Raw genomic sequence first — 22,463 nt, forward strand, 5'->3', positions numbered from 1 at the left:
GTTCATCTGGATTGGAAGATCTGAACAAAACTTTGATTCACAGGCATACATACCTTCCTAGGAATATGATGTTCACAAAGACCAGATAAGATAAGTAATATATCAGATTGAATTTCCAAAACAATGGCTTCTTCTTTGTCATTAGCCTTGCTTATTGTATTTTTAAAAACTCCTGGTGTGAAAAAATTGAAAGAATGTAAACTTATTGGACATTGTATTTTTATTTTGATCAATTACTGTTTTGAAATCCCTTCTTAAAAAAAATCTCTTCTTATAAACTTTCAGTTAGAGAAACTATTTTAAAAGGAGCTATTTTAATTGCACAGTTATGTAGAAGCTGTAGACAGAAGATGATAAGTGGATTCTTTGAGCTCTGAATACAATCAGTAGCCCCATATATATAGCATTTCTAGTACAGAATTAATGGAGTGTTATTAAAAGATGCCCTAACAACCTGATACTTTGCACAGCAAACAGAACTGTTTATAGAAGTATGCAGTGTCATGAAGCAGAGATGAGTGCCTTTGCAAATATATGACTAAAATGCCTCATCACAACTTGCTCATCTCCTCATGGTTAACAGGGTCAATTTTAGGCAAAGATAGAAGACCTCTCTAAGTATGTTTTCTCTTCCTGTTACTTCTTTCTGCATTCTCTCCTTATGCCTACCTGTAGGTATCTTCAATAACTTTAAGTAGCAGTATTCCCATGTCCTTTGAAATATCTCCCTTGCTTCTAATCAAAATTTAGAAAGACTGGAAAATAGCCACTTACACTGATGGAATGACAGTCACAATAAAATTTTGCCTCATAAAGGAATTTTCCTTTAAGCTTTAAATGGGGAACAAAAATCATTGCTTCCTATTAAAGGGGTCCTTGGCACTACCAGGAAGGAGTGGACTTATGTTCCAAAGTGAGAGGGACAGGGAAATCACAACTTATTTCCAGAGCTGGCCCTGAAGGGATGATTCTTGGTCCTGTTAGGATGAATGACAGGTGCAGGATCAGTCCCTAGCAGAGCTAGTTGAGTATGCTGGAGGCTCAGTTCAGGAGCATGCCAGGAACAGATGGGCCTATGCTCCTTTATTAGGAACATGTAGGAATCCAACCTAGTTGGCCACAGGTCTGCTTCTCCTTTCTAGGTGATCTCATTTTCCTTCCTACGTTGAGTGCCGGCATGCCACTTTCTCTGTTGTCTGTAACACATGTTATGTTTTGAATTATTTCCTTCATATTTCAGTATCCTTTAGCTCCCTGCCTTTACCCTCTCCTTGTTCTATTCCAAGTCATCTGATAATTTCTTCCAGATTCCTTTTCCTAAAACAGCACCATGCATATAACTTCCCTGATCAAAACCACGAATGGCTCCCCACATCTAAAGAGGATGCTATTTAAAACTCTTCCTAGCTTGCCCCCTGAACAGACATATTATATCTCATATTACTTGTTTTCATAAAACATTTTTCCAATTTGTTTTTTTATTTTTAAATTGAAGTATAGTTGATAGATGTCTTCATAAAACTGACTTCATTTAAGCTAGCTCTGAACACACTGTCATACATATTTTAACACCATGTCTCTGCTTATGACATTCCCTTGCTTTAAAGACCATCTCCTCTTTTCCCTCTCAGAACTAGCTTTACCCTCACACCCAAGCTCATTAAAGGTACTTATCAAGATTACCTAGCCTTAAAAACTACTGAAAACTCTTGGTTTCTGTGGTATTTACTCTCTGTATTACTCAATAAGGGCCTTGCTGATGGTGTAGGGTAACATGCTATCTTTCTAGGATACACATCTTTTTTTTATTCTGATTAGGGCAAGGTCCACAGTGTCTTGTTCTATACATGTTTGTGATACCAGTGCCTGCACAAAGAGTATTGTAAACATTTGCAATTACAATGCAATTACTATTTGTCGAGCCAACTATTTGTTAAGTCCTCTGTTAGATTGTGTAAGCGAAGGAAGGTTACTGCCTTTAAGCACTCCCGTGATAAAGATCAGCTTCTTTCAAGTTAAAGGGAAAAGATCCTAAGAAGAAAAGAACCCTTTTCTCTACCCCACACCTCCTACCCAGGTAAGATTAAGACTCTTACCTGGACATATAAAATATAGTATTTTCTGGACTCCATCCAGTTAGGTTGGAACCTTAACACTGAGTTCTGTACAATGGGATGTGCATGGAAGTGATAAAATCTACTTTCAGGTTTGGTCATCCTCAGTAAACTCATCAGAAAGTGTTTTTGCTTAGCACCCTTTTCAGTATCCTTATTTTAAAGAGCACCACTCCACTCCACTAATGATGGAAGAGGAGGCACTTTAACTTAACATGTAGAAGAGTTTTTGAGCAGGCATTTGTAATTAATTGACATTCAGCAAATTATCTCTTACTCATGAGGCAATCACTGAATTTGAATATGACCAAAATAGATCTTTTCAAAGTCAAGAAATGTTAGGGCCAGAAGACTACTTATTTTTTAATTAACAAAGGTAAAAAGCTTTTGTTTGGGGTTCTGAATTTTATTCTGAGCTCACATGTATGTATTTTGGGGATAAGGTGATTCATTATAGTCAATTCTAAGTTGAAAATCAAGGATATCCTGCTATATCATAACAGAAAAGAATCTCCTGTGTACATTTCTGTATATCCCAGCATACTAGTGCTCTGGTATGTCAAATGCACTGTAATGTTATCCTCTTTTAAATGACTTCAAAAGCCTGATCTAAAAGTGGTCATCTTACTACTAGAAAAATGAAGATAACAGTAGCCCATTAAAAAAAAAAAAAAAAAGATAATCCTAAATGAAATAGTATCTGGAGTAAACAGATGTTTACAGAATGAGTGATCATGATGTTTTAGTATTGACAAACTGATTTATAGCAAAAATATGAAACAAAAATCAAGAGAATATTCAGGAGTTTCTTAGCTAGAATGATAAAATAAATTTGTAAAAAGCATTTTAAACAAAACCTCTAATTTATAAGTATTCTACTTTGATAAGTGCACAAACATGTTTTACCTATCAGTTGCTGAATTGTTCCCTTTTCACAAAGATCACTGTTTATAGTCTCATCCTCAAGGTAGACCATGGCTCTCAAGAGTCTTAAACTGTAACGCATCTGGGCAAACTTGTTGCCACGGCCACCTGTACTGTGAAAACTATTACCATGGCTGAAGAAAGAATCTGTGGAGAAATATTAATAATTTAATACCTTACATCAAGAAATTTAAAGCAAAAACATTTCAAATAAAACAGAATATATCAAATACCTTATATATCTACCCTTGAGTTTAAGCAGATGTTAAAATTTTGTCATACTTGCTTTAGTTTTTTTTTTTTAGAGGAATAAATATTATCCTTTCCCCCTTCTCCTATTCCCAGAATAGAAATATGCTTTAAAAATTTACTTGAGGGGCGCCTGGGTGGCTCAGTCGTTAAGCGTCTGCCTTCGGCTCAGGTCATGATCCCAGGGTCCTGGGATTGAGCCCCGCATCGGGCTCCCTGCTCAGTGGGAAGCTTGCTTCTCCCTCTCCCACTCCCCCTGCTTGTGTTCCCTCTCTCGCTGTGTCTCTCTCTGTCAAATAAATAAATAAAATCTTAAAAAAAAAAAATTTACTCGAATGTGTCATATTGTATCTTTTGTAACTTGCTATTACTAAATATTATGCTTTTTAAAGTATTTACATTGTCACAAGCAGATCTAAATCATTTAATTGCTTTCAGCATTCATTTTATTTGTTTTAGAGAGAGAGAGAGAGAGTGGGGGATGGGCAGATAGGGAGGGAGAGAGAATCTTAAGCAGGCTTCATGCCCCGTGTGGAACCTCATGTGGGGCTCAATCTCACAACCCTGGGACCATGACCTGAGCCGAAATCAAAAGTCCGATTCTTAACCGACTGAGCCACCCAGGCATCCCTTGGCAATCATTTTGTAAATAAATCACAGTTTATCCATTCACTAGTACAAACTGCTACAATGAGCATTCTGGTTCATGTCCTCTTATTCCCACTGAGAAAGGTTTTGCCATGTGACACCAGAATCATATAGAGTATACCCACACTGAATTTTACTAAAGTTCCTAAATTGCTTCTCAAAGTGGTTATATGGACACAATGTACAAGACGAATAGATTTTCCCAATCTGTTAAATGAGAAATGACAGTTCATTATTATCTTAATTTGTGTTTCTCTGATTACCAGTAAGATTGAACATCTTTTAATGTTATTTTTAAATTTGAAATTTTGTCTGTGACTTGGCAGTCTCTATTCTTTGTCTACTTCTTTGCAGAGTTATTTTCTTTTTTCAGTTCTTTATGAGTCTGGATTCTAATCCTTTATCAGTCACAGGGGTGGAAAATGTATTCTCTCAATTTGAGATTGTTATTTTATCCAGATTTAGTCATACAGCATTTCTAAATTTTACATTATTAAATGCATTAATCTTCTGTATAGTTTAAATTCTTCTGGTTTTTCAGTCTTTTCCTACCCTGTTATCATAAAGATATTTTCCCATGTTTTCTTCTAAGATTTTTACAGTTTAACTTTTCATATTTAGGGATTTAATTCATTTTGCACTTGATTTTTTTAACAAAGTGAAAGAACCTAATTTTTATTTTCATTGAAGGCAATAACATCTTTGTTAATGCCAACCTCCCATATATGCTATTTCATTGGTCTATTCCTTGTCTAGTACCATACAGTTTATTTTTTATTTTTTTTTAAAGATTTTATTTATTTGAGAGCAAGAGAGAGAGAGAATGAGAGAGAGAACACAAGAGGGGGTAAGGTCAGAGGGAGAAGCAGACTCCACGCCGAGCAGGGAGCCCGATGTGGGACTCGATCCCGGGACTCCAGGATCATGACCCGAGCCGAAGGCAGTCGCTTAACCAACTGAGCCACCCAGGCGCCCAAGTACCATACAGTTTAAATTACTATAGCTTTATGGTAGGTCTTGATAAACAGCAAGGCAAGTTCTCTTTTCTTCTTTACAATAATATGCATTCTTTCAAAGGTTCTTTTATGTTTAAAGCTAAAAAAAATTAAAAAATACTGTTCTGAGTATTTTGTATGGGTTAAAAATGTAGGTTCTAGAGCTAGACTGCCTATACTAAATCCTGGATCTGACACTTCCTGTGCGACCAAGAACATGTTATTTAACTTTTCTGATTGAGTTCTACCCATCTGACCAACATGGATAGTAATAGTACCTTCAACCCCTGGATTTGTTGTGAGGAGTAAAGTTAATACTTATAAGGTGTTTAAGGCCTACCACACAGTAGGTACTCAATAACTGTTAGCTATCAGTCTTCCCCATGTTAGGCAGCATTTCCTCTTTTGCTTTATAGTATTTTGTAGACATAAATGACATAAAGGATAGACAGAATAATTGTTTTATTTAATGCATAGCAACTTAACAAGAATAAATTTAGTAATTCTGCATATTAGAAACTAGAGAATAAAAAAAATCAGCTATAATTTTTTTCCTTCCTCATGGATATATGATTTTCTTGATCTACTGAAAATGTATCATATAAAATTATTTCCAAAGCAAAATGACTTCCAGAAAAAAAATGCAGTATCTCCCTTATAAACATTTTTTTAAAAAGAAAGTATTTCTTATATCCTTTCTAAGAATGAGAATTGAAATAAAGTATTTGTACAAATTGGTAGTCTGCTAATTTGGTAGACTGCATGTGGAATCATTGCTTCTGGCTGGGGATTTTAAACTCCATGAAGGTAGGGATTTTATTTATTTTGAATATAAATGTATCTTTAGCAGCTAAAACAATCTAGTACCTAGTAGGCAGTCAACAAACATTTGTTGAATGAATAATTAAAATATTTCCAGGACTTAGTATAATTGTTGGATAAGCCTAATGATACAAAAATTTAAATCAGGTTATATGAATGATTTCTTTTACTGAGAGGTATGCATCAATTATAGTTATGATAATTACTAATGTGTCTAACCTTAAATGAAATCTCAGATTTTTTTCTTTAAAACAACATGTAAATACGTAAAAATCAAAGGGAAATCAGATCTATATTTTTATTTCTCTTTTCTTTAATTTTATTTTTTCTATGCATATATTGAGAGTTAAATTGAAATATGTAAATTAGAATTTTGACAGATATCACTCACCTTCACTGTCACACCATTCTAGAAATGCAAGGACTTGAGCATTACCCTGACACAACATATACTCTTCTGTTAATAAAGGAGCCACTGATGACAAAGTGACAATTGCATGCAGTTGTAATTCTTCATACTGTGCCGCAGACCATTCAATTATTTTGTGTTTCTCAGGCTTTTTAAGATAGGTAAACAAAGCCAAGATAACTTTGCCATCAATTAATAGCTATGAGGAAGGGCAAAAAGTACTTTGTTAGAAACATAATTAAAACAACTTTAATCTAAGAAAATTAAAGATTTCCAGTGTGATGTTTTATTAGGAATTTAAAAAAATTTCCTTCCTAAAGATCCCAACCTACAGTAAGTACCAAAAACAAAACAAAACAAAACCAAAACCAAAAAACAACCAGTTGGCTGTGATCCCCTTATCTCGGATATGCACTCTCTAGCTGACAATAATATAATAATATAATATAATATGTCTGTGCTTATATATGTAATTTAACTCCTGCTTATGATCAAACCACAAGAGCAGAAAATTTGGGGCAAATAAACTGCTGGCATTTCTCTCTTCCCTCACTTTTTGAAAAAGAAACATTTCACAGACTCAACTGTATACTATAAAAATATCAATTTTTCCAAAATAATGACTGTGGCTAATTTTTTTATTTTTATTTTTTAAAGATTTTATTTATTTATTTGACAGAGAGAGAGACACAGCAAGAGAGGGGACACAAGCAGGGAGAGGTAGAAGCAGGCTTCCCGTGGAGCAGGGAGCCCCATGCAGGGCTTGATCCCAGGACCCTGGGATCATGACCTGAACCGAAGGCAGAAGCTTAACAACTGAGCCACGCAGGCGCCCCATCTGTGGCTAATTTTTAAGCACTTGCAACAGAACTTATACAAATATTCTAGTCAACCAATGCCACTCAGGTCACAACCCATATTTATAATTACATGCCTAGAATTTTAAAATTGTACTGAATCCATGATTTCAATAAAATAGAAAAATGCATAGCTATTATAATATGACAACGTAGTTAATATTATGGCTGATTCTGATTGATACTTATATATGGTTCACAAGATAGCAGCAGACAATGTGCCATATTCTATTCAATTTTCTTTTCATTTGGCATTATTTTATAAAGACTTTTTCACAATAACACCTATGAACTTCTCTAAATTTTCTACTAGTCCACTGGGAATGAACACAAGATTTAGAATTGAGAAAGCAGGAATAAGAACAACAGCTAGTTCTAGCATTACTATAAATGTTAAGTGGATAATGTTTTCAAAATACTCCATGAACTAAAAATAACAGTACACATATTCATTATCACTACAATTACTGGGCCACAAACATATGACATAAAAAAAATTAGTTGATTCCACCTCTCACATAGTGCTTTAAGAAGCTCACCATAGTCTTTATGCCATTTGACTCTGTTGTCAACTAAAGTGGTTTATAAACTGTAGTGTACATTTTGTCTCCATAGAGATTTTAATAGTTATATAATACTTCACTGTACTAATAAAACCATATTTTATGTAATGATATTTTATTTGCATTTCAGAAAATACATTTAGATTCTATAGAGCATATATTTTTGATGTAAATAATAAAGTTGTAACTGTAAAGACAATTTTTTCCTTCTCTGAGCATATTTTAGTGCGTATATATGTGTGTTCCTCAAAGTGGTATTACCAAAAAATTCTGAGCTCTTTTAACTCATAATAATTCCGTGAGATAGGTGTTATCCTCATTTTGAAATTAAGATATCTGGGATTGGGGCACCTGGGTGGCTCAGTTGGTTAAGCATCTGCCTTCAGCTCAGGTCATGATAGTCCTGCATGGGGCTCCCTGCTCAGCAGGAAGCCTGCTTCTCCCTCTCTCTTGGCCTGCTGCTCCCCCTGCTTGTGCTCTCTCTCTCTCAAATAAATAAACAAAATCTTAAAAAAAAAAAAAAAGATATCTGGGATTTACAAAAACTAAACAGCCTATTCAGGATCACATTGCTAAAAAATGACAGCACTGCATTCTGCCTGACTAAAGCCTTAACCACAATATGGTCAGAGGTAGACTATTAGGCTGGATGGACCTATATGGATTTTTTTTCATTTTATGTTTTCTTATTCAGGAGATCTAAATACATAAAAAAATCTCTAAGGTTCTCCTGCCTTTTTTTTGTTTATGTGGTTTAAATTTGGTGAATTCACTGTTTATTAACAGGTAAGCAAAAGAAATTTTGAGAAGATGAAATTCTGGCCAATAAGAGTTACTTTCTATGGTAAACATATGGGTTAATGAAAGATTTGCCGTCATGACTTTAAAAAAGTTATACTACAAAGTGAGACACTTTGGTTATTTTTACCTGTATAGTAGGTAAATCTTTACATAAGATCACAATTATATTGAATAGCAATTTCTTCAATTCAAAATCTTCATAGGAATTAGAAAGCTTAAGACCTTTTACCAAAGGATTTTGACTTTTAACTGTGAGAGGGGAAAAAAAAGAAAATAAAGTAAAAGCTAAAATAATGTATAAGACTCATCAAGATAATTATAGGTTGAAAGTTTTATGGTTTTTACCTTCATTAAAGGTTGCAAATAGTATCAAATCCCTGGTAAAGCCACATTCCTAATATAAATACACAGAAGGATAATTTAATTAGATGGAAATTACAGATGCCTGTATTTACCTAGTATTTATCTTAACCAGATTCCCCTTGTCATTCATTTGAATTCATAAAGTACTAATAATAGAAAGGGATGAAAGCAGGAAACATATAGCCCAATAAACTTGTAATTAATATAAACTTCTGTTGGCTCTAAGAAATATTTTTACAGTATTCTATGAATATTTTATAAGATGCTGTTTAAAATTTGGTAATTACCCAAAATGTATTAAGACTACAAATTACTTATCTAACTCATTATCTATACCTTTAAGTGACAAAATAAGGGTGAAAGATATTTTCGACAGCTTTTCTTCTTTTTTTTTTAAATTTTTATATTTTTTATATTCTTATGTTAATCCCCATACATCATTAGTTTTAGATGTAGTGTTCCATGATTCATTGTTTGTGCATAACACCCAGTGCTCCATGCAGAATGTGCCCTCCTCAATACCCACCACCAGGCTAACCCATCCTCCCACCCCCCTCCCCTCTAGAACCCTCAGTTTGTTTTTCAGAGTCCATCGTCTCTCATGGTTCATCTACCCCTCCGATTTCCCCCCCTTCATTCTTCCCCTCCTGCTACCTTCTTCTTCTTCTTCTTTTTTTTTTTTCTTAACATATATTGCATTATTTGTTTCAGAGGTGCAGATCTGAGAGTCAACAGTCTTGCACAATTCACAGCACTTACCAGAGCACATACCCTCTCCAGTGTCTATTACCCAGTCACCCCATCCCTCCCACCCCACCCCCCACTCCAGCAACCCTCAGTTTGTTTCCTGCGATTAAGAATAATTCCTCATATCCGTGAGATCATATGATACATGTCTTTCTCTGTTTGACTTATTTCGCTCAACATAATACCCTCCAGTTCCATCCATGTCGTTGCAAATGGCAAGATCTCATTCCTTTTGATGGCTGCATAATATTCCATTGTATATATATACCACATCTTCTTTATCCATTCATGACAGCTTTTCTTCTTAAACAACCCCCTTCCCACCTTGACCCCAACCACTCTCATGTGAAAAGTTTCGTCAAGAGATAACATAACAGTTCCTACTTAACATGAAAAGCCCTGAAGAATAACCAGAATTCCAAATATTTCAGCATGAGAGAACCCATTCCTGCCAGAGATATCCTAATTGGACTTTTTAATTAGGGAGAGTTTACAGGGGCAAACCCCTAGGTTTTTGAGCTTGCAGTGTTATGGTGCTACTGCTTTAGGATCCATATGGCTTCTTTAAATGTGAAGATGTTATTTGACTCATAAAACTCACCGGAATGTTTGCAAGGATGCTAATGAGTTTATTAACTAACCAGGGGCTTCCAAAGAAACATAGGTTTACCCAAACATTGCAGCCTTGACCAGAAAGCTAGGTAGGATTGTTGCCCCCATTTACACATATAAATTCTGTGATTGTTCTTTGTTGAGATCATTTGATAACCAATAATCATTTGATAATCATTTAGTAACCATTGGGGTTGAGGACTTCATTCCCAAATTTCCTTTAAATACAACTTAGAAAGTTTGTGGCTATGTGAATATCATTGCCAAAAATCTCAGCTTCTGGGCCTCCCCATATTTTATAATGTAAAAATCACTGAATGATTGACATCCCAGAGTAGAGATCAGAAGTCTTTCTGATCAGAAACATGAGGCCAGGAGACAGTGGAACAATAGCTTCAAAGTGCCAAAAGGTAAAAATGTTCAACTTAGGGGCACCTGGGTGGCTCAGTTGGTTGGGCGACTGCCTTCGGCTCAGGTCATGATCCTGGAGTCCCTGGATCGAGTCCTGCATCCGGCTCCCTGCTCGGCGGGGAGCCTGCTTCTCCCTCTGACCCTCCCCCCTCTCATGTGCTCTCTGTCTCTCTCATTCTCTCTGTCTCAAGTGAATGGATAAAATCTTTAAAAAAAAAAAATGTTCAACTTAGAATTCTATATTCTATGAACACAGACATCAATAATTAAGCTGAATTAAAGATATTTTCAGATAAAAGAAATTAAGCAGAGTAGCTTCTATAAGAAACCTTCCTACAGGTAACAATTATAAACTCTGAACAAAATATAAAAACAACTGTCTTGTGACAAGTAGATACTGGAGGGGAGTCAGAACTTTGAAGGAGATGGTACTGCATGAGTTTCCCTTTTTTAAAAAATGGCTTTTAGATTGAAGCCAGGCCCTAGTCCACACCATGTGTGGATGCTACAACTCAGGATAAAGCTGTTATCTTAGTGGTTTGAACACTCAGAGGGCAGAGGTAATCTCAGGGCAACTATTGCTCCTGGAAAGTGAAGGGAGAAATCCCATAAAGGAGAGAGCTGTGGAAAGGGAACTTCAACTTCTGTGTATAAACTGCCAAGTCTCTGGCTAATGCCTGAATCATGCTAAGGTAGGGACTACTCAAGCATCCTAGGTAAGGCTAAAAGAAATGAATTGAGATTTGACCTGCCATTCACCGTAGGGATGAGGAGCCAAACTAAATGCCTATTAATACAAAAGAATAAATATTTTTCAGAAGAGTACACCAGAATCCATGGTAAAGATGCTCATATTAAACAGAAAGACAAGAACTCTCAGCAGAGAAATAGAAACTATAAAAAGGAAACAAAAATTCAAAAACTAAAAAAGACAACATCTGAAATAAAAATGCACTGGATAGGATTAATAACAGAATGAAGATGACAGGGAAAACAAGTCAGTGAATTTAGATATATAGACCAATACAAATTATCACATCTGAAGTATAGAGAGAAAAATGATTGAAAAAAGTGAACAGAACCTCACGACAAACATGCATGTAATCTGAATTACAGAAGAGGGGAGAGAGAGAAAAGGGCTGATAAAATACTTGAAGAATAATGACCAAAAATGCTCCAAATTTAGTCAATTTACATACTCAGGAAGCTCTATGAATCAATCTCAAGCAGGATAAATACAAAGAAAATCCCATCTTGGCACATTACAGTAAAACTGCTGAAAACCAAAGGTAGAGGGAAAATCTTGAAAAACAGCCACAAAGCAAAGTGATACATTGTCCATGGGGAAACAACTTGAAATAACAAATACTTCTGATCAGAAACATGAGGCCAGGAGACAGTGGAACAATAGCTTCAAAGTGCCAAAAGGTAAAAATGTTCAACTTAGAATTCTATATTCTATGAACACAGACATCAATAAATAAGCTGAATTAAAGATATTTTCAGATAAAAGAAATTAAGAGAATTTGTTGCCAGCAGCCAGCAGATCTGCATCATAAGAAATGGGAAAGGAAATTCTTTAGGTGAAAGAGAAATGATGCCAGATATAAACTCGTATCATCAGCAAGGAAAGAAATGCATCATAAATGGTAAATATGTAAGCGAATTATAAAATATGAAAGAGAATCTCAAGTTTCCAAAAGGTTGTAAAGAACTGGCAGAACTACTGGTGACCATAATGACATTATAACATAACTTGCTATCACAACAAAGTTAATAAATTTTACAATGTTTTTTAGGACTCCTTCCCCCCACACCAGCTATTTCCACAATCAAAATTAATGCAGTCTGACTCATACTTACGATCATTGGTGCTCCGGGATTTTGAGCTATAATTGTAGTGATTACTAATATATCATTTCTAAGCTGATGATCATAATGACTAAAACCTCTCATAAACAGATTTTTAAATACTTCCTTCAAAGTCCTGGAAAGTAAAATCAGATCTTTAAAACAGTATTTCCATACATACAATGCTACTTAAGTGTCTATCAACAAAATCCCCTTTTTTATATTATACTATTCATTTCAAAGTATTTCTGATCGTTTCTACATTTCCAAATATGCCATGGAATTCAAGTCTGTATCAGATAAGAATCCATCAATCCAAATCTATACCTGTGGGCAAAGTGACTGCTCTAAAGTAAAGATTAATTCATATCATTTTCCTTTTTAAACTACTTAAAGGTTTTTCTTTAAGATTAAAAAGTCCTACCTTCTTACCAAGGCTTATCAAGCCTTTCATGTTATGGTCCCTGCTAACACTGTTCGCTTCATCTCCCACGATTCTATTTTCTGCTCCCAATATATTGAGTATCTTCCAGTTTTTTATTTTGCTAAGTTCTATTTTCACTTCTGTTCCTCTGTCTAGGATGCTCTCTGAATGCAAAACTCTTCTGTGTTGCCAGTTTGTATTTATCATTTAGATACCAAATTAGGGTTCATCAGGTTCATCTTTTTTTTTAAGATTTTATTTTTTTAAGTAATCTCTAAACCCAGTGTGGGGCTTGAACTCACAACACCGAGATCAAGAGTCGCATAGTCTACAGACAGAGCCAGCCAGGTGCCCCTTACTTGCCCTTCTTATGATAATAGTTCCTTTATTTCTATTTAGGCATTTACTCTTTTGGTCTTGCGAAGTTGCCTTCAATTTCCTTTTAGCCAGAGCATTTCTCTGTCACTAGTAAATCATTCTGGAATGGCATATGGCCATCCCAGACCACTCAGGACCAACAGGGACTCAATTCAAAGAATTTTCTTTGGCCTTTCAGAAGAGGAAGTCTTCTCTTCTGCTTGATTTGGGGTTGTAATTATGTGAACCTAAACTTCCTTTAGGTCTCACCATGTGGAGCTTGGGAATAAAGCTAACACTGTGGAAGACTGTAGAGGGATGATGAAGGTCACATCCTGTTATTTGCTGAGCACATGAAACCAGTTTTATCCTTGACCTTGTAGTTATATAAGCCCATAAGTATCCAATGTGGTTTAAATCAGTTGGGTTGGGTGTGTGCTGAATTGTTCTTTTCTAGAGAACATGTAGCACCTGTGATAGTCTCTTTCATAGCATTTAGTTGCCTGTTTACTTGTCCATCTTCTAACAATGCAAATTCCTTGGAAGCAGAGATCATGTCTGCATTGTTTTCGTTTGTATTTCTACGGCCTAGTACTGAAGTTGGCACAGAGCAGACAATAATTATTTGATGAATAAGTGAATAAGTAACTTAAAGGCTCACTTATATTTTATTGCTAATGCTTATTGCAATATCCAGAAGAGAGTAAGTATTTAAAAATAAGTTATTGAATGAACAAACAAAATAGTTCTTTTAAATGTCTAATTTATTTTATACTTCTTCAAAGACATAATTTCGTTTTGTTAACAAGCTACTTTAAAAGCTTTCCAAATAGAAAAAAAATGGCTTGCTATTGCACAAATGCATTTCTACCACAGCATAAAAATGATGTCCTGAAACATAGTCATTACATGACTCAAAAGCCTAATCGAAAACAAATTCAAACAAAGACGTTAGTTATGTTATTGGTTATCATTTTAAGGTTAAAAAACATTCCTACCTAACTGTTTACTTACAGCAAACATTCCAAGTTACTAAGCTGTTGTATGATTTCTTCTTTTGGAGATTTTTCCAATAAATTCCAAAGTATTTCTGATGAACGAAACAGAAGCTGTCCAGAGGGATCTGGGTCATTGAGATGAGCACAGATTCCACTGGCTGCTTGTGCTTTCATCATTAAAGTGCAATTAACTTCTGAAAATAAATTTAAAAATTATTTACGTTGTACAGTCTTGACACGGTTAAATAGAAACAAAAATAGTTGAGAAAGAAGTATTTAATAATATACAAACCAGAAGTTGAGAGATGTTGCAGAGCTTTAAGCACCCAAAGTTTCTCAACAAGTTGATTTTCAAGTAAGGTCAATGATTGGACCATTGTTTTTGCCAATCCTCCGACCTCAGCCATCTTAATCTTGTATGATGAACTTGCTTGCTGGTAACCTAACAACAATTAGTTAATAAATATGTAAGTTACCTCACATAGTAATCATCCGTGTTCAGACAAAGGAATGAGTAATATTATTAAACGACAGCAATAACAACTTTAAAAAAAGTGTATGGCATTTTAAAATGGTATTGAACAGGGATAGGCAAAATTTTTTCTTTTTTCTTTTAAGGATTTTATTTATTTATTTGACAGAGAGACAGCAAGAGACGGAACACAAGCAGGGGGAGTGGGAGAGGGAGAAGCAGGCTTCCCGCTGAGCAGGGAGCCAAATGATGCAGAATCTATCCTAGGACTTCAGGATCATGACCTGAGCTGAAGGCAGACGCCTAACAACTGAGCCACCCAGGCGCCCCTGGGCAAAATTTTTCTATAAAAGGCCAGGTAATGAGTCAATTCAAAAATTTAAAAAATTAAATTTAATATATATATTATATATATAATATAATGATGTATGTCCTCCTTATAAAGGTCAAGGATTTAATTATTTCTTTGGAGTCTTCCTGCAGAATAGACAATATCTAAAGAGTAACTGGGCAGAGTCATCATAAACATTTTCCAAGAATATTGACTCATCAAGACACCTGGCTCAAGGGCATAAGTGACTTAATGGAGACACCTATTGTTTCTGGGAGTCTGAGAAGACAGGTGCACCTGACCATAATCCTCAATAAAAACCACAGGCCCCAAGCAAGGACAAGACTCACTCTTCTTTCCTTTCTGAGTCTTCTGGATGCTCTGTCCATATCTACACTCTCTCTATGTCTTCAATAATCTCTGCTCTCACTTCCACTTGGCTTGTGTTTGATTCCTATCCTGCACAGAGCCAACGACCCTTTTGGCTGGTCCAGTGGGAACCCCTCTGGGTCCTCGGACCTAGCTCGCCTGCATCAATCCCACTGTGTCTTTCCAAGTTCAAAGAGAATGAGAAAGAATATTATTTTACAGACATAAGTTATTACTAAAAGACCTTTGAAAACTTCACCTGTAATATGCTTCTTTGGTGGTTCTGCATGATAAAAGTCAACAATACACTTACAAATTTGTATCCTCAATCCAGAATTTGGTATTTTCATTAATTCACCTGCCAGAAAGAGAAATGACTGCTATTTAATAACACTGTCATGTTTACTTGCAAATTTAAATGTGTTAGTAATATGATTAAAAATATCCTCACTAGAAGTTCAAACTGGACCATGTAATTTTATACATGCGCACATGCATACGTGAAATATCTTGGACCTATCCTTATAATATTTGGCCCCTCAATCAACTCAGCCTCTCCTTCCCGGGAAGAAAAGAAGAAAATATGGTTAATAACATAAATAATGGAACCAGACTGTTTAAGATTAAATACTGGCTCTGCCACTTACTACCTATGTGAACTTGTGTCTTACTTTTCTCACCTATAAAATGTGTATAACGATAGTTACTACTTTAAAGATTGCTGTGGGAATTAATATGAAAAAAAGCTGAGAATAGCGTTTGGCATATAGTAAGTTACTGTTATTATTCTGGCAAGATATGGGTTAGCATTTTTCTCTTTAACTAGAGAATCAGTAATTTGTTGCCTCTAATAATGCATCCTTTGCTTAGAGAAGTTCCAAGTGTGCTCTGCTTTTCAATTTGCAGACAGACTGGAAAACAGTGAGTTTCTAGGCAATCTTTGCCCTACATATAATAGTTTCATGTTCTAGTTATCTTGGTGGAGATGAAGGATTGGGAAGGTTCTTTTTCAGGCCTATCTAAATTACTTCTGAACTGGCTTCAGCCTATACTTCAAACTGGATTGTTCTTGCTCCAATGAACTACAAGTTATGATCCCTAAGAGAATCTGAAAATGATCTGTGGGATTCTGGAACTATTCCATGTCCTCTGCATGCCTGGGACAACTGGAGTTGGGAGAATCAGCTTCAGGGCTGAACCAGATGTGAGTGGACTCTGTGAGGGAAACAGTTAATGAGGTGTTCCTGGAACACTCCTGTTTTGCATTAGGATTTGCATAATGTTCACCTCTGGAAATGATCAGTGAGTGGGGATGCAAATGGACAGAAGGAGGAAGCACATAGGAAAATCTCACCCTTGCTTTAGGGGAATCTATCTGCAAAAGATACCACTAAAAAAAGAAGAAGAAAAGAAGACAGTTTCAAGATGATTCCCTTAATTTCTTTTGAACACTTCCTTTGATGTTGAAAAAAATCACTATGTTTTGGAAAACTTTATTCAATAGGAACAACTAAAATTTTCCAACAAAACTAATGTTCAAGTTTATGGGAAATTCTAAGGTTTCTCATCTGCTTCTCTACCCTTTTTTAAGTTTAGATCATTTCTCACAGTTTCCTGTTTCATAATCTCAGAATAGAGTACCAACTTTTTCCCTCACACATTTCCAAAATCCTACTCTTGAATCAGAAATAACTATCGCTTAAAAGAAAAAGTAATATGATTTAATACTACATAATAGAAACTGGAAGTTTTTAGTAAAAACGAACAGCTTTGTTCAACCCTTTATAATCTATACAATTATTTTAGTTTAAACTCATGTTTCCAGCTATTAAAAAACAAGGTAGAGAACAGTAGCACTTGCAGTCAATAATCAGTGAAGGGAGCTCATTTTAAGCTAAGAGTTCATACTTTCTTCAAGTGTTCGAAGGCAGGCAAGCAATTATTCAGCAAAAAGCAGACTGACACAGTAAGAAAGAGCCATGTATTTATCATACAAATGCCTATCAATACTCTTAGAGACAACATTTAAAAATAATAAGGGTAACAGAGGCATTTTTTAATGTTATCAACCAAACCTACATCTTTTATCTGTTAATATTATGATTAATGATCATTAATGATAATGGGTTGGCTTCCCAGTGTAAACTTCAATGCTAGAGATTCACAGAATTAAAGTTTCCTGTTAGTTTCCAACCTGGTTGTTCCTTGTGGTCACCTTATCTAACTCCCCATTTATTCTAATTTCCTTGATGCCTTTATCCACTCTAGGCCATAATAATTTCTCCCAGAATATCTACCGTTGAAGACTATGAAACTTATTTAGATATAAAAGGATTAAAGTCTCCCTATTTTATGATTTTATTTAAAATTTTAGATTATTTAATGAATAATTTGGATCTCAGTGATTCTAGCAATTAGATTCTAGCAATTATTAGAGTTTAATTTGAAAACATTTTTGTGATTATTGAGAGGTACATATACTTCAGATTTACAAAAAAGTTATATTCCAACAAACTAAATAACATCAAGACAAATAAGCATCTGCCAGTCCTTCAATTAAGGAACACAGAATCTTGTTGGTATCATAAAACGCCTCAGTGGAAAACAATACAAAAATTATCAACAAGCACACTATGATTAATTGCCAATCAGAAACAAGAAAAGGACCTACATTTGGAAGAGTACTCTAAAACTTAGTAATTAAGACATTTCTTTCTTGTCAGTAGGGCCTGTCATATGCTACACCCCTTAATCTTGAAGAAATCTTAACTTACCCAGAAGCGCGATTGAATTAGCAGTATCTTCAGCATATGTTATTTCATCTGATACTTTCTTTTTCAAAAATGGCAAGCTTCAATAAGAATAAAGAATGCAGGAGTTATGTTTAATGAAGTCCTTAATTGAACCATCATTGGCAAAGGAGGGGAAAATCCTTTCTAAAGAATAAAATGAGGATAATAGCCTGTTCCGTAGCCCTGGGAGAACTGGCAACTATCAAAGAATTTTTGTGTTTCTAACTGATCAAATAGAAGATAGAATAGGTTTATGAAAATGAAGAGAGATGAACATAAAAGGCAAGGGTTAAGAAAGCCATCTTGCAACACTGTATAAATAAAAAATTTAAATATTTAATTACATAAAAACAATAACAAATATTGATATTAGAATTATACTTCACAGCTACTATAACAAAAGTTACTTGAAAATAATTTATTTAAAAATCATAAAAGAGGGCGCCTGGGTGGCTCAGATGGTTAAGCGTCTGCCTTCGGCTCAGGTCATGATCCCAGGGTCCTGGGATCGAGTCCCACATCGGGCTCCCGGCTCAGCGGGGAGCCTGCTTCTCCCTCTGACCCTCTCCCCTCTCGTGCTGTTTCTCTCTCGCTCGCTCTCTAAAAAATAAAAAAAAATAAAATCTTAAAAAAAAAATAAATAAATAAATAAAAATCATAAAAGATAGGGCATTCAAACCTAGGTCATTAGTCTAAATGTCAAAGGAGAAATAAAAATTATTTCTTCAATACAAAATATGAACTATTTTGGTATTTCATGAGTTCAAAATTTGAACCTCATGTGCTATATAAAAGTATAATATATCCTCTCTATAGGACTTTTAATTCAAGTTTTTCAAGAAAAAATTTCAAGATATTTCAAGGGCAAGCTATGAAAGGACAATTTTATAAATGCCACAGAGGTTCATTTTTTAGTGTTTGTTAGAATTTTTCATTTGAAACCAATAACTTATTACTTGTTATCCAGCTCAAGCTGGATCTCTAAAGTGAAGAACTCTAAAATTACTTCTTCTTGTCCTCAAACTTTTTCCTTTTCTACCAGAGGAAACAATCTATAAGATAAAGCACTAGAAGAGTTTCCCCCTCAAAAGGTTATAAAAATAACATGCATTATACTTCTGAAGTAGTGAGAAAACATATTACATAGAAGCCAAAACAGAAAGGCTAGGTTTTATTTTTTATTTTCAATGTTTTTATCCCCCAAAATTGTCTTGAGAAGGGGATCAAGTGAGGGTGAGGTGTGGAGAAATATACAGGATGAAAACAGAAATTAGGAAAGGAGAAAAAAATTAAATAATGTGAATAATTATGAAATCTGAGGGAAAGTAAAGAGTGTAATTCAAAAGTCTTGTCATTTTATGTAAGGAAACATTCAGTCACAGCTTTCACAGAGAACCAGTTCTTGGTGGTGCTCTTCACTGGCATTACTCAAAGTAATGCTTACAGGCCTGGTATTCTAGGACTTGCAGAGCCTTGAAATTTGAAATGATAACAATATAATCTCACATCAATATAATAATAATTTCTGATTAATACATAAAATTTCCTTGAAAGCACCAGAGCAATAGTTTATTTCTTTATTTTTCACAATCTGTATTAAAAAGTAAGCCCTGGTAAAGGCATTCAATAAAGTATTTTTTATGATTTTGTTCAGATATCAAAAAAAATGAAGTGTATATAGTTATAAAATTTTTAAATGTTACTGCTACTAAGAGTTGAAACTACCATGTATACATACTACTACTACCATTTGTATACTAAAAGAAACATGCTATTGAAAAAGTTAAATTGGTAGAAAGATTTAGAAGGTTAAATTTATGGAAAGGTTTATTCCTACTTAAAGAAATCTCCTCTACTATATTATTTTGAAAACTAAAAATGGATATTTTAATGTATATCTGGATTAGCTACTATGCGGCAGCAAACAAGCTGAAGATACTACTAGTTCCCCCAAATGGTTGGAGAAACAATAATATAGAGGATAGGATATATTAATCTTATAATGCTGACCTCTAATTTACATTTTAAAAATTATATTTATGTAATTTACATTTACATAAACAAATTTAAAATTGATTTTATAATGCTGACCTCTAATTTACATAAAAAATATATACCAGAAATGACTGGTGATATTTTATACTTCATTCAAATTTGAAAAATCAATAAAACATGACTCAGAAATTAATATATCTTGGAGAGTCAAATTTTCTAAAAAGAGAAAAAAAACTAGACTGAAACTATTTAGCTGTGTTCATAAATTTCCTCAAAAATTCTCTAAAAAGTCACAATTTCTTGCTTCCACCTCACATTTATTGCTCACTTGAGAACAACTTATTATGACAAAACATTTTAATATACTTACAGTTTAATCTCTTGTGGCTAGCTATCTCAGACTACAATAAAATTGACTACCTTTGAAATATCAACTGGAATCAAGTGATCAGGTGAAGTTTTCTGAGTCATCTCTTTACTATACCATACTGCATATCTTTGTAATACAAAATAAAACATAATAAAATACTGCATGCTAATGTAAATTAAAGAAAAAAAACTTACCCACATAATTTTAGGATATTAGATGCAGATTCTATAAAGTGGGGCTGGTTTTCAATTTTTTCTGCACACAGATTCAAAATTTTAAATATTTGTGCTAAATCCCTTAGGGGCTTTAATACTTTTAGTTAAGAAATAAAATTAAGATTAGTATTTATTAGCATAGTCTTTATAGATTTCGGTCAAGAAAATCTATAGAATTCCATCTATTTTGTTAAATGTGGTTGACAATGTTTTAATTATACTAATTTTGAACTGTATATAGGAAAACTTAGAACCATATTTTTTTCAGGAACAGTATTTAATTTTTGTCTCAGTAACCTCTTATTCAAAATATTGTTTTCTCTTCTCACCATATCTTTAGAATTTGATTACTAACTATTATACCATGGATTCAGCTGATCAATAACTATTGGCAATAAGTAATAACACATTGAAAACAGTTAATGACTCACTTTTATCCTTCATCTTTTCCCCACTCACACATAAAACATACAGTGCTCCAGAATAAACAACCCAACCCTACCTTTTCTTTATTTTATTAACATTATTCAGATGCATTTTCTTGCTTTCAAGGTATAAGTTGAGATTTTTTTTCATTTAAAACTAGTATAAAAGCAAAATTTACCTCTTCTAAATCTTGAAGTAACAGCACTTTTTATCTATTTAAAAAACTCAACTGGTACATAAACAAATTTCACGGATATTCTTTTAAAGCCAAGGAAACATGATAGTTGTGACATACTTCTTTGGTTGAGTCCTATCACTTCTAGTCTCTTTCTAGGAGCTTCTTAGGAAAAGATGGGAAAGCTGGATATACTGGAAGTACAAACCTCTGTACCTACGGAAGTGACCAAGATACTTCTCTAACTTATTTTTGCTTTGTTTTATCATATGTAGAGCCAGCATATGAAAGGCCTTCAGAAATAGAGCCATTTGGGGGCACCTGGCCAGCTCACTCGGTTAACCAGGTCTGACTCTTGATCTCTATCTCAGGGTTGTAAGTTCAAGCCCTAGTGTGGAGCCTAGTTAAAAAAAAAAAAAAAAAAAAAATAGAGCCATTTGCCACCAACTCTCTAACTTGAAGAAGAAAAAAATGATGGAGGTGTTGAGGTATCAGGGTCAGACAGGGAAAGAAATTACTTGCTAGTAGACTTTTTTGGCTACCAGTAAATAATGCTCGATATCCACAAGCCCTCAACAAATCCATATAAAAGGAGGCTAAAATAAGGCAAGAAAAGAATTCAAATAAAATTTTAAGGCACATTTCCCTGAGTGGGAGGCTTAAGATGTTTGAAATACTGAAACAAGCTAATATTAGAGACTTACATCTTTAGACAATTTTTGGAGGTTGTGGAGACCACTACTACTGAAGGGGTGCTCTATGGACCACTGCCAGTTCTGAAATTCTCTGTTACCAGTCTGTGGTAAGACGACTACAGACAGTGAGAGTTTCCTGTGACAACTGTATTGCCTTCTGTAATAGCTAATGCATGCAAAGCTTGTAACAAAAACAACAACAACCTAACAATAAACTGGTTCTTAAGCACAGACAGTTCTGAGTTGCACTGGTTTCCATATATTCTGATCAGGTGGTATATACAATGGGAATAACATATTTATATAATATCTTACTGGTTATCAAGCACTTGCATGTACATTATCTCATCTAGTCTTCCTAGCAAACTCAGGGGGTGCTGTTATCCCCATTTTATAAGGCTGGAGAAGTTAAGAAGCTTATCAAAATTACAACTAATCAAGTATATTGGTCGAAAGAAGACTTTGACTTGGCCCTCCT

The 22,463-nt window shown here is 34.5% G+C and overlaps 1 protein-coding gene across 4 annotated transcripts in view; it reads right to left on the bottom strand.

The window, feature by feature from the left end:
• Positions 1-22,463, bottom strand: part of CFAP69 (cilia and flagella associated protein 69) — a 58,188-nt gene that overhangs the window by 17,898 nt on the left and 17,827 nt on the right. For 2 of the 4 annotated variants that reach the window (XM_064575302.1, XM_045864765.3), the window contains exons 4-14: positions 20,669-20,778; positions 18,092-18,168; positions 15,577-15,675; positions 14,438-14,587; positions 14,162-14,339; positions 12,379-12,502; positions 8,728-8,776; positions 8,510-8,631; positions 6,144-6,360; positions 3,021-3,185; positions 54-172 (exon numbers count right to left, since the gene is read on the bottom strand). In XM_064575302.1, the coding sequence (XP_064431372.1) occupies positions 54-172; positions 3,021-3,185; positions 6,144-6,360; positions 8,510-8,631; positions 8,728-8,776; positions 12,379-12,502; positions 14,162-14,339; positions 14,438-14,587; positions 15,577-15,675; positions 18,092-18,168; positions 20,669-20,778 (1,410 nt within the window). Of the gene's footprint in view, positions 1-53; positions 173-3,020; positions 3,186-6,143; positions 6,361-8,509; positions 8,632-8,727; positions 8,777-12,378; positions 12,503-14,161; positions 14,340-14,437; positions 14,588-15,576; positions 15,676-18,091; positions 18,710-20,668; positions 20,779-22,463 lie in introns of all 4 variants that reach the window. The other 2 variants (XM_064575303.1, XM_064575304.1) reach the window with 2 other exon arrangements.

Source organism: Mirounga angustirostris, unplaced genomic scaffold (genome assembly GCF_029215605.1).
Source record: "Mirounga angustirostris isolate CCGP_5_RB_7025 unplaced genomic scaffold, mMirAng1.0.hap1 SCAF_12, whole genome shotgun sequence".
Lineage (NCBI taxonomy): Eukaryota > Metazoa > Chordata > Mammalia > Carnivora > Phocidae > Mirounga > Mirounga angustirostris.